Source organism: Siniperca chuatsi, linkage group LG23 (genome assembly GCF_020085105.1).
Source record: "Siniperca chuatsi isolate FFG_IHB_CAS linkage group LG23, ASM2008510v1, whole genome shotgun sequence".
Taxonomy (NCBI): domain Eukaryota; kingdom Metazoa; phylum Chordata; class Actinopteri; order Centrarchiformes; family Sinipercidae; genus Siniperca; species Siniperca chuatsi.
Window position 1 is genome coordinate 10,018,539 of NC_058064.1, and position 13,132 is coordinate 10,031,670.

Sequence of the window (13,132 nt, forward strand, 5' to 3'; positions counted from 1 at the left end):
TGTGTTCTTAACAGAGATCTATGAATGTCATTTAAGTGCAAAGGTCTACATTGTTACAGCAGATGGTAGTCATGGTCAATATATGTTGGTTTGAAAAATGTACTGACTCTGTTCCTCTCTCAGTCCATTGACATAACACATGCATATTATATGAAAATTCCAACATCGATCTCAATACGTCCCCCAGATTGCAGTCAATATGTTCTTTGAAGAATGTAGCCATAGCCATAAACCTATCGGAATATGTCCCCTCCATGGAAATGTGCTGACTTGTGCAGCAAGAGGCTTGAAAGAAGGGATTGTATTAAATGATATAGGGACACCTTGAGAAGGGAGACTGTGAGAGGAAGTGGTAATCTGTTCTGCTTTATTACATGTTAAATGGGACACATTCACCCTCTCATATCATTTCTGTCTCCCCCCTCCCCTCCCAACCTTTTCTGTTCTCTCCTAAAGTAAAACTTTACAAAGGAAGTGAGCAGAGAGCTTCAGGAGTGTTATGTGGAGGGTCTTTCTCGGCTTCTCCTACATCTCTCGTCTCCACTCTTCTTTCTCTATAGACACCCCTCTTCTTCTATTCTTTTCTACGCTTTCTTTTCTGTCCTCTGTCTCACAAACACACATTCTGTCTCAGTTTCTCTAGTAAAGCCTCTTTTCTCAATGGAGTGTCCCCCTCTCTCTTTCACATCTGCCCCCCTCCTCTCTGTCCTGTCCTCTATTCTCTCTTTCCCTCTCTGCTATGTGATTTATGATGCAGAGCAGAGAAACTGTAATGTAGATATATAAACCAACCTTACTCCCCGTTTCATTCCTATCAGCGGATCAAGGCAGTAGGGACTTGCTTGGTGTGTGTATATGTTGGGGGTGGGGGCTGGGGTTGATAAGGTGTTGTTATAGAGACCTTTAGTGCTACTGATGGCATGAGGCGAGACCCCTATATGACTATGTTTAGATTTACTGTCTCTGGGGTACAGCGGTGCAGCGCACACACACACACACACACACACACACAGGGAGGGAATAAAGGAGAGAGGAATACAGGGAAGATAGATGGGGGGAAAGGGAGCGAAAGAGAGGAGGGGGTGGGACATTTATTGGCAATGGCTGCTTCTATAACCTGTAGAATAATCTATTGATGTATATGTGTAGACATTTATACTGTAGCATTATAATTTTTCGAGTGTGGGTAGTATGTGTGGTTAACTGATGAGCTTATTTCGCTTGATGGGGTGACAAGATGAATCTAAGCGGTCAGGAAATAAGAACAAACTAAATTCTGCCAATTATGGTTTTCACATTTAAATTCTGTATAGCTTTACATTCTCAAACCTCAAAAAATTATTCAAATTAAACAGTCTGAGAAGGAAAAATACTATTCATTTGAACTGCTCACTGCTCATGGACAAGCACCCCTTTAATGAGGGGTCATAAGTAGACATTGCTTCATTATCAGTCACTAAACTGGACATTGATCATTACATCTCTGCCATACTTGAAATAATTGTGCAATATTCTGTGTAATACTCCTGTGCAATATTTAGTTTTTCCTATTTATTGATATTCATACCTCCATTACTGCTGTGCAATATCCACTGTCTCATAATAATCTTAATAGGCTACACTTAACTCGACAGTACATGCACTACTACTTATTACTTATATTATTACATTGTATTATTATACCGTATTATCATCATCAACCGGTAAACCCACTTGATACTTCACACTTATTTTATTTTATACTTATACCCACCTCGTACTTAATTTATTTTCTGACCTGTTTATAGTGTATTGTATTATATTTTTTGCTAGTACTTTTTCCTGTGTGCACTGACATAAAGGCGAGCTGCTGTAACAAAGAGTTTCTCTTTGGGGATCAATAAAGTATTTCTGATTCTGATATTCTGATTTCTGATTAAAAGGGGTTAAAAGCAAAAGAGGTTGGGAACCACTGGCCAATACAAAGAGCACTGTGTCTTATTCTACTGATAACAGACCTCATACATCACAACCTGTTAACCAAAACTCAAATTCTACATTCAAACCAAATCATGGCTGAACAAATGTCAAAATGCTTCTGACCCTCACACCTTTTTTCATTTCCTGTAAATCATTTAAACATAGCTTAAAAAGAGGTTTTGCTTTGGGAATGCAATAGTCTCAATGTTTATGGATGCCTTACTGCTCAGGTTACATGGGAACTGGATGATTCAAAGTTTGTTTTTGACTATATTTGTAATTATACCTCATGATTCCCACAGTGGAAGAATCTACTGTGTATCCGCTCTGCAGCGTTTTACTCCTGATACTCCTGATCCATCTTGCTCTGAATTCAACATGAAGAACCTAATGTTGGTCTTCTTTTTTGTCGTATTTGATATAGCTATGTACGGAGTTATTGTTGGACTAAAATCCCCCCTAGCTTGCCTAAAGCCGAGTACAATAACTATGTATTTCCATAACTAGCCTGAAAGAATTTGGTGATTACCTGAGGCCAATATCAAAACAAAAAGCTTCTTTTTTCAGATAGTATTGATCAGTTTTGAAATGACCACATTCGAGTGTGTTACATGAGTATATTATTTATTCTGATATATTGTATATTGTGACTTTATATTATTGAGCCAAAAATGTGGGTAAATGTCATACATTAAAGGTTACAAAAAAAGGTAATATTCTGGTGGTTATGGTTTATAGCATATTAATGATATGACATTTCTGTCATTTTTGCATCTGCTCTCCCTGCTGCATAGCACTACAGCAGTCATGCTATAGTAAATGACACAAGGGCACCTAATGTAAAACTGAGGAAGAGGGGAGGGTTGTAGTCTTCCCAGCTCTGTGTGGTTGGTGGCAGGAACTTAATGTTAATCTTAATGATAGATGATAGAGGATGCAGCGTGTCACTACAGAGTGTGTGTGTCAGTGTTATTCTCTCCATGATTAACTCAACCACTGTCTCAGCCCCTTCCCCATAGAGAGAGCCAGAGAGCAAGCAAAAATAGAAGTGCCACCGTCTAGTTCCTCATCAAGAAATGCTCTTCATTTCTACCCCCCCATCCTCTTTCTATCCCTCCCTTCCCTCCCCTCCTCTGTCCTCTTTTCTCTCTCTCAAAGGCCATTACTGGTGATAAACACTGTGGTTTGTATCAGCAGGATGCACCTGGCATTAACACGAATGCTTAAGAAAGTAATTAGTGGGTGTATGTGGCTCCCCTCGTCCCTGTAGATGCCCATAGGCGGTGTAATAAATGAGCGCCAGGATCCATAGGAATAGAATGGCAGCGATTTCTGCTAGCACTGCTGTCATCGTTCAATACCCTGACGCAGAGCAATGGCCTTGTCATGCCTCGTAGCAAATTACTGAATTTCTCCCCAGTGGATCCACAAATGCAGAACCTTCTCTATACCAAACATCTTAATGCTTCAGTCTGTGCTCAAAGTAGTAAGACCTACCATCATCCAAAATTAAAAGAAATAGTTCCACATTTTGAGAAATATGCTTATTCACTTCCTTGAGTTAGCTGACAAGATGGATAGCACTCCCATGTCTGTACAGTGCATATATAGAAGGTACAACCAGCAACTGGTTAGCTTCGCAACAAGACTGGAAACGGGGGGGAACAGCTAGCCTGGCTCTGTCCAAAGCTGACAAAATCCACCTAACAGCACCTATGAAGCTCACTAATTAACATGTTATATCTTGTTTGTTTAATCCGTACAAAAACTGAGGTGTAAAAATGACAAGTTGTGGTCTTACGGTTCACAGTAAGCCACTGTGCCCAGTCAAGAAATGGTCGTACTTCCAGTCTCTGGCAAAGCTCAGCTAATGCTCTCCTGGATGTAACTTCATATTTACCGTACAGACATGAGAGTGATATAGATCTTCTCATCTAAGTCTTGGCAAGAAAGCGAATAAGCATATTTCCCAAAAACTATTCCTTTAAGTATCCAAGTTTACCATTTTCACCGTATTGTGAGCATCAGATGGTGATTGATTAACTGTATTGACTCATCACACTACTGTTGAAGTTGTTGAAGGTGTGGAGAGAGCACCTCTCATGTTGTCACAAATTATCACTGACCTGCACTTACAAGGACTATAGATTTTTCTGTCCTCCTTAACAAACAATGTGGTGATGCACATATGTACACATCTCCACTGCACCAGCTTCCTACTGCGTTTCACCCTGGGAAATGACCCATGCGACCAATCCCCTGCTTTGTATCCAACATGGGGGTGCTGATGGGGGTAATTTCTCACTCCAGGGGGCAAATCAAACATCTGATTCTGACTACAGGGGCTCGACTCACTTCTAATATTCCTTTGAGATCTCCAGAGTTGCTGATGGGCAAAATGTCTTTCTCTTTCACACCCATGCAAGGCATTTAGTGAAGCAGATGGAGTGTCCTGAGCACTGGTGTGAACAAAACGATGACACCACCATTAGCATAATAGCCCTAGCATGTGCATGTGTCATCATTATGGGTTTTTATGGGGTGTGTGAAGAGACAGACAAAAGCAGTTAACATTGGGCAAGGCACCAGGGCTGGTGGTACATCCCACTACTTAGATTGACTAAAGGATCCAACCCTTGCATACGTCTAACGTAAGAGTCCCATTTAAATGCACTGAAGTTTAGCATTTACCATTAGAAGTTTTAGCATCTGGATCATACCAGCTACGACACCAGCACTAAAGATGTAGCAGGCCTCAAGGACAGACTTGAGCGTGCAAAGCTAGTGATGTGTACCCTATATCCAGACATTAGCATTCACAGTCTACAACAACAACCTTCTCTTGGATGCTAAAAGATTGAATTTTAGACCAGTTCAAGGTGACAGCTGCCCAGTATTTAATGGTTGACACTCTCAGGGAGCCTTCCTTCATCAATGGATGGATTCACTGGTGCCTAGAGTGATCGATACTCTCTTCAGTGGGGCCTTTTTAAATGGTTTTTAGGGGTAAGACATAAGAACTAGGACTAATTCCCCAGTAAGGTATACTTGGCATGCAGGCCATTTTAACCTTATTATCATTGTCACATTGTAACAAGTAAGCGTTATTGTTTGTCTACATTAAACCAATGCCATTTTATTGTTTTCTCTGCATTACACATTGATTTGTTAGCTTCTCTTCTATGCAGTCCCATAGCACTGATGAATTTCCCTTTTGAGGCGATGAAACCATTGTTGGAAGCTTTATTTGACACCTCTAATTGTCCGTTTTTAGAAAACCCTCAGGCCTCTCTGTCAATGGATTGACCTTTGACCTTCCTTCCAGTCTTTACAGTATATTTGATTCTTGCTTCAGGTATTTTGGACTGGAATGACAGTAGTAATAGAAAAGGAAGAGGGTGTACACACACTGTCGACTTCAGTATAGCTCAGTGGGCTCTCTTGAAATAAAAATGACCATCGATATGCTCATTTTCCAAACCAACAATACGTGTTTATTCCTCTTTTCTTGTTCTAGATTTCTATATCTCATACTCATTTTGTCAGTTCCTCTGTATTACCCATCTTTTATGCATTCTTCATTTTCTGTCCACCTTTTGACTCTTTCTCTCTCACACATTTATCACTCAGTCCTTTTCTTACACTTGTATCCCTTTCCCTTAACTCTCATCCCTCACACTGTTCCTCCTGCCCCATGTTCCCCTCCTCTTTTACACCATATTTTCCCCTGTTTTCACATTATTTCTTTCTCCTTCTCACCCCCACAGGCGGTATGAGATGTATCCTGTGTGTGCAGACTTGCAGGGCCAGATCCTTGCATGCTACAGAGAGAATGTTGGAAAAACCCTTCACTGCTCCAACATAGCAGCCCTTTACCTACAGTGTGTCAACAACAACAAACAGGTGCGTATTTACGGAACAAAGCTTTGTGTCTTTTATCACTTTTCATATGTCATTTGGACATAATTTGCTACACTTACTAGCATCTTTTGCATATGAATATTATCTATATGTGTATTGCATGCTTGTTAAGTGAAATGAATGGGCATTTCATTGTGTGTAATTGTACTCTTTGTACATGAGGAAAATACTTCCTTTAGCTTTTAAAACCCTCCAAAATAACAAATTTTTCCCCCCTCTGAAAAGAATGACAAGTATGTGCATGCACCCTCATGGACAGATGATATGTAAGTTGGGGCGCCGCCTAATCCTGTATTGTAGCTTTTAATTGAATTGATGCGTGTATTACAAAGTAGCCCCGTGTGTGTTAGCTACAGCATACGTCATTGGGCTCATAGAAGTGTATAGTAGTTACAGTAGAGCAGCCCTTCCCTTTTTAAATATCTAAATGAATTAATATAATATACGCACACATACACACTAGCATCCATTTACATGCGCCGGCTCCTTGCTTTTAGACAGGAGAATATAATTTCCAATGGGCTACTGGCGCCTGAATAAAGCTCACTCTAAATAGCCAGTTTAAACCTTACGATCTATTTCCATAATACCTACTGACATAGGCGTTCCCCCGACTGTCTCTGTGTGTGTTTTAATGTAATAAGACCAAGGGAGTAGCCGCTGCTAGTTGGATACCATTGTCCTCTCTGGAGCTCTCTCTTTTCATTGCCAAGTGCTAATGTTTTTCTGCCCTCTGTCTCCCACGGTCACACACTGTATGGTAATAGTAATGTCACTCAGGTTGATATTAACTTGATTCCCCCCTCTCTCACTTTGCAGTATGTAACATCCATTGGCCCCAACAAGGCTCAATTTACATTCATGGAGCCTTTCTATTAGATTTTTTTTTACAATTGCATTGTTTTGTCGGAAATGTGGAACACTGAGTTTTGTGTCTCTCGCTCACCCTCGTGGGTATTGGTATTAGATCTAAAAGTCAGATGCTGGCAGATTTTTAAGCTATACATCATGTAAATAGCACAATGTTTTATTCATTGTGTGGATGTGTTTGTGTGTGCGTTTAAGGAAGCTACCTGTAGCCTCGTCAACATGCAGCAAGGGTACGTTCACAGTCCGGATGCTGTTATGATGTTGTAAATTGTTTGGAAGCAAGCCTGAGACGATATGGTAATCCGCTTGTGTTTATCACCCCGCGGCAATCACAGCACACTCCTGTTCGTCTGTGCTTATCTGTCTTAGACTTTCTTTTAAAGTCATTAGGTGCAAAGAAAAAACTGTTCTGTGATAAGGCTTTAAAGGAATAATATGCAGAATTACACAGCCGACAAAATAGGGGGAAGGAATGAAGTAGGATTGATATGAGCTGATGCAGCTTCATGATTAGGATGTTTACACAGCTTTATCAGAGCTAAGCAGGAAGCTGTACCGAGAACAAATGTCAAAGGACATGACTTTGACCTCTGGAGGTCAGAAGATCCAAACATGCCCTCTTACCGTCTATGCCGTCTCTCATCCTTTCTGTCAAAGACACGTGATAGCATAGCTCAGACACTTTTCAAAAAGCAAAATCTCTTTACCCTTCTTCGTCCTTCCCCTTCAAATCTTAAATTCAACTAAAAACTGTGGCCCCGTGGGTTTAGATAGGCATGTCCAAGATGCCATCTCACTGAGGATAAAAACCAAATGCCCCAAATCTCAGTTTTACAATATTGACCCCTCGCCTGGAGTCAGCCAAGACAGAGCCGTTGTCAGCAGCTCAGCCTTTGTCACTGATAATTAGCGTTCTTATCGCCAGTCAGTGATAACATTTAGACCCACTTTCGCTCTCTTTTGTGGCCTCTGTGCCCTGCCACCATTCCTCCTTCACTCCCCCCATCCACTATCCCTTCATCCCTAGTCACATTTCTAATGCATTCAGCACTTAACAGGTCCAGATAGCAAACTGTGAGGAAGAGGCAGTCGAAGGACAGATAAAGTCTCTTTCAGTCTCCCTCTATGAAAAAGAGTTTATCATGGACCAGGCCGATCTCGCCATCCACTGCTTGCCTCCTCATTCCATATTCTCGCCGCATGAGCGCCTCTTGCTCCCTATCTTTTCCTTCTCCACTTCATTTTTTAGACTGACCCTTCCATCTCACTTTTACTCTCAAAGGGCCAAGCTAGATCCCTGTTTGTGGTTTCAGCGGATGTTATGTTTGCAAGGATAGAAATAAAACAGGAGCTGACTCATATAACTGCTTCAACATCATCTTTAAATATTGACATTTAAATCAAAATTGCTCACGATAAAGTATATTTTAATGATTTAATTTGTCCTTTTAATACTTTATAGATGTCAGTAAATCTTGTCTCAGTATTGTTGCCTTCGATTTCATAGATGTGTTTAAGAGAACATGTGAGAACACATCGATATTGCAATAAGAAACACGAGCAGTTAGACAGCCATCAAGGTTTTAAACAAACCCCCAGGTTATTCACAATTACCTGAAAGGAAAAAAACAAATGTCAAGCCCACAATTAAATGTCTTAACAAAACAAAGAAAAGTTTAGTTGCAGCCTGTAGTGATTTTACAGTTCATAGATGGTCAAGTTCAAAATCAAGTTTGATGAACACGTTCGTTCATTTGCGTTACAGTAATCCAATTTTGTGTGTATTACTAGTAGCCTAATTGCTTCCTTTTTGTTTTTAATAATCAGTTTTACTTATAAACAATCCTATATTTAATGCATGTATCTTTTCCCCCTACAGTCTTCCTTGTGGCTCTTGTAAATCCCATCTGCGCTGTGTTTACGCCTCTTTTTCAGAAATTATATTTATAGTTTTTTTGTTATTTGACAAGGCAATAAACACCATAAGAACACACAACAATCAGCAAAGCAAGTAAATACACAACAGCATTCGGATTCTTTACAAGCCACAGGGTGAGATGCTCAAAGTAGGCCCAGAATGGAGACAAGGTCACATAAAAACATTCAGGTTTTCCACAGGAGCTGAATTTAAGTTTCTCAATTTTAAGGCAGCCTAATAAGTCTCTGACCCAATGATTGTAAGAGGGCAACAAGGTAAGTTTCCAAATGTGCAAAATTACCCGTCATTTAGAGTGGCATATGCTACTGTATCAGATTGAGCATGTGATAATGGACCGCCCACTGGTAGAATCCCAAAGATAGCCGTACGGGGGCAAATACAAAATAGATCCCCAGAAATCTGAAAGTTTAAGGCATGACCAAAATTGGTGAAATAAAGTGGCTGGTTCCAGTTTACAGCAAGGGCAGGTAGGGTTATAATTAGGGACAAATGATCTTCTTGCTAAATACAGCACGTGTGTTTGGGGCAGACTGTGTCACATCTCAGTAAATAAGGCCCTCAGTGTTTCTGCTTTCAGTTACATTCATTCAGTCACAGTGGGCCCCTGACTCAGTTTTTAGCGCCACAACAATCTCTGGCCTCATGTTACCTTACATAGAAATGACTCCAATAAGCAGCGAGGTACGCAGTTTTTAAATTTGCCATCCGATCAGGATCGGCAGATAACCTGAGCTGAGGAATCGGTATTGGGAGAGAAAAAGTTCTATGGATGCAATCCCTTAAAGACATGAGATGATGAGACAAGTTGTAAACAAGTCAATAGTTTAGCCAGTTCTAAACCACATTGTTTGGAGGTAAAAAAAACAAAAGTGAGGACACCTGAAATGTCAATAATAATCTCCCAATGCGTATACGTGTGTTACGGCAAGTACGGCAGGTCAGATTTTAACCAGTAAAATCTCTAATGTTTGTTGTCCTTTCGGAATTCATCGTAGCGATGTTGCCATGTTCCCAGATCTCAGCAGTTACTTTAGTACTGTAGATACAATGTTATCATAACCAACAGAAATGATGGCTGGAATTAAAAAAAATAAGGCCCGAGTTCTAATAAACTGGAATTATCCTTTAAGTGATATCTTTAAAGTCTGCCCCTTGTCCTAACCTGGATTTCACAGTGTAGTAGACTGTTTGGCAATAATCATTTCATGGGCAGATCAATGGGCACAAAATAAACTCAGATTCCTTTGCAGAAATGAAATGTTACTGACATGGGTCACAACACCATTATTAAGTTGGTCAGTGAGGAAGAAGATATTTTTCTTTCTTTCTTCCTTACCTAATTCCCTTCCTTATGTCCTTTGTTTCTTCTCCTTCTTTTCTTTCACTCTTCTCCTCTTTGGCAATTTTCATCCAGTGGCATCAGCTGCAATAGGCCGGTTCAAATGGTTATTGACAGGTAGTGCTGGGGATTTGTGGTCGCACTTATCGCTAACATGGAATCCACTGCCCTCGGGTCTTTTCTCTATTTCTCCAACTCACTCCAGCTTCTTCCCTTTTATTGTACTCAAGCCTTTCTCTCTCTGTCTTGTCTCTCCTGTGTTTCTCTTCTGTTTGTTTGTCCATTTAGATCTTTTTTTTTATTTTCATCTCCATCTCTCTAATGCACTTTTCTCTCTGTTTTTGTCTGCAGAACAAGTTGAGGGCCGGGAGTTAAGGAAGAGAGAGAAAGAAAAAGGGAGCAATGAAGAGTTTATGGTGGGATTACTTATTATCGACCGACTGACAGACAGACCAAACTGGAGTGGAGGAAGTGAGGAATGAGTCAGCACCAAGACACACACCCTCAAAACCCTGTGGTGAACCGAACCAAACCAGACTAGATGCACCGAACACAGCAGCCTGAGAGAGAAATAAGACGAGACGAGATGTTTTCCCCATGATACTTATCGCCTTCCCCACCTCTCTTACCTTTTGTCTATCTCTCCTGTGAGTATGTAGGGAGGCAGTGACACTGTCTGCTGTTTTGAAGAGACAGCAGGGACCAACAGGACCCAGCAGGTCTGAGCTTGACCCACTAGAAGGACAGTAAAAATTAACTGGAACAACCTCTAGAAAGCAAGCCACCTCTGTCACAGGCCACTTGGACCCATCCCCTCTCACTCCAGCACCGTTAGGAAAATAAAAGTCTATTTTTACGAATAAAAGTCAGTCCTATTTTGTTGTCCATAATTCACTGTTTTCCTGCTCCTAATGCACTATCCTGTACACAAATACACATGTACGCATCTGTTTCCTCTTTGCATCTGTTCTTGTGAGTTTGTGTTATGTTAATAATGTCATGATCTGCATGTTGAGTATTCACCCAGACCAACACTTGTGACAATGTCTGATCAGAGGAAATAAAAGACGAAACGATGCAGGAACTGTTGTTGAACTTTTCTCCATAAATATTCAGTGGGCGCCGTCTCTCAAGTGTGTGTGTTTGTGTGTTTTATGCTAATTACAGCAAGCATTGTACATCTTTGATGGATACGCGGCCCTCGTGTTGTCACGACGACATTTTGCCAAACGGAGTGAATGAGCCCAAGAGAGGGGGACTGGAGCGTGGGGGAAATATTCGTCCCAGATGTTCTGGTTCATAATCTATCTTTCTCTCTGTTTCTCTATCTGTCTCTTTCTTTCTTTATATAGATCTGTTGTGCATATCCTCTGTGCACTCTAGCTAGTAGGTGAAAGAGCAGGGAGCTCTACCTCTTCCTTATCCCCTCACTGTCCCTCTTTCCATTTACTTTTCTACTTCTTTCTGTCTTTCTCTCCCTCTCTTTTTCCTTTCTGGAGTGTGTTTCTTCTCTGCTCAGTCTCCCAGGCTAATGTTGCCTTGGAGGAGACGGCTTCTCTACGCTGTCTGCACTCTGCCAGACTCTCCGGGTTGGGCTTAACTGGATAGACAGACACAGTATGTATGTATGTGTGTGTGTGTGTTTGGCTTGACAGTGTGTGTGTGGTGGGTGAGGTAGTAATGCAGCCATCCACACACTTTTTATGCTCTGTGTGTGTGTGTGTGGGGCGTCTGAGGGACACCGTCTGGGTTTGATGTGGAGGCAGGTGATCGCAGAGGAGACGTTATCTTAATTCTGCATCAGAAGAAGAAAGTGTGTGTGTGTGATGGACAGAGCAAGAGAGAGAGGGAGAAAGCCAGTCTGTGTGTTTGTGTGTGTGCGTGCAAGCATGTGATTCATTGTGACTAATCCCCCTATGTCTGTCAGTCAGCTGTCCTTTTGCATTTTGACTTTTGGAGGCTCGAAGGGGTGAGGGGTTGACTTCTATTATACAGCGGGTGTGCGCGCGCGCGTTGGAGGGGTTTTCTAAAGGTTGGGGATAATGGGTATTGGAGTTCATGGCAGGTGTTTCTCCACAGAAAAGGCTATTTTTTCCTTCTTTTTTCTCCCCACTTGTTTTTCCCTCTGTGCCTCTGACACAAGCTGCACGACTCCTCTATCTGACCCGGTACCTCCGAGCCAAGATAAGTGATTTAACGGTGTATTCTGTCTGAAATGAGATTATATCCTCTCTAATATAATTAAAGGATGATTAGAAAATCATGAGATCCAAACATGGGGCTTACCTTTTCCTTTTAAAGGCCTGCACCACGACCTCAACAACCTTTTTAAAGTTACAAAGTAGAGTTGCTAGTTCTCTTTCCTCTTCTAAAGTCGCAAAGAAGAATCATTTTGAGAGCATTTTTCTTCTTTAGTTCAATGCATTTCCTGAGAAACAGTATGTTAGGGAAGAACATAATGCAATTCAAAAATGATGTAGTGCTGTATTAGCTGGAGTTTATATACACGCCTCCTGAAGCTACTTAAAATCTACCATTTATCAGGTGGTAGGAGTAATGAGATTTTGATGAAAGGGAAGATTGTATAAATAAAGGAATAAGTGGTTGTAGTAACAGAGTGAGCTAAACGGACTATTTTTTTATTTTATTTTTTTTACATCTGAGTGTGACTTCAACAAGTGTAGCTGAGATGTCGTTGAGCACTCAATCAAATTTCTTTAGAATAGACAGGTGAAAATAGAAAAACATCAGGTTATAAAATAAATAAAATAAACTGATGCAAAACACAAATCTCATTTCAGGATATCTATTTATCAAAACTGTGTGAACTCTGAGCAGCCATTCACATGTGTTGCGTGTTACTTGGGCAATCTGCTCTGTTTGATTTCACTAGTGGGTCATACAGCATTTAAGAATATTTTCTTTCCAATCAAAGTGAGAAATAATACATGATAGTAGTAGGTGAACAACAGTAATGAATTTTTATCCAAATATATTTAGCAGTAACATACCCAGTAACTTTAAACCAAAGATTTTCCTCCAATGCTTGTTAAAGCATTTGCAAAGGCTATGGATGTTGAACGTGTGACTTTTCCCTTTTTTGT

General features: G+C 40.7%; 1 protein-coding gene across 3 annotated transcripts in view; it reads left to right on the forward strand.

The window, feature by feature from the left end:
- The window catches only part of chchd3a (coiled-coil-helix-coiled-coil-helix domain containing 3a), a 72,854-nt gene extending 61,748 nt beyond the window's left edge, over positions 1 to 11,106 (forward strand). For all 3 annotated transcript variants that reach the window (XM_044186456.1, XM_044186457.1, XM_044186459.1), the window contains 2 exons: positions 5,727 to 5,862; positions 10,380 to 11,106. In XM_044186456.1, the coding sequence (XP_044042391.1) occupies positions 5,727 to 5,862; positions 10,380 to 10,403 (160 nt within the window). In that variant the 3' untranslated portion in view covers positions 10,404 to 11,106. The remainder of the gene's footprint in view (positions 1 to 5,726; positions 5,863 to 10,379) is intronic.
- The last annotated feature ends 2,026 nt before the right edge of the window (positions 11,107 to 13,132 follow it).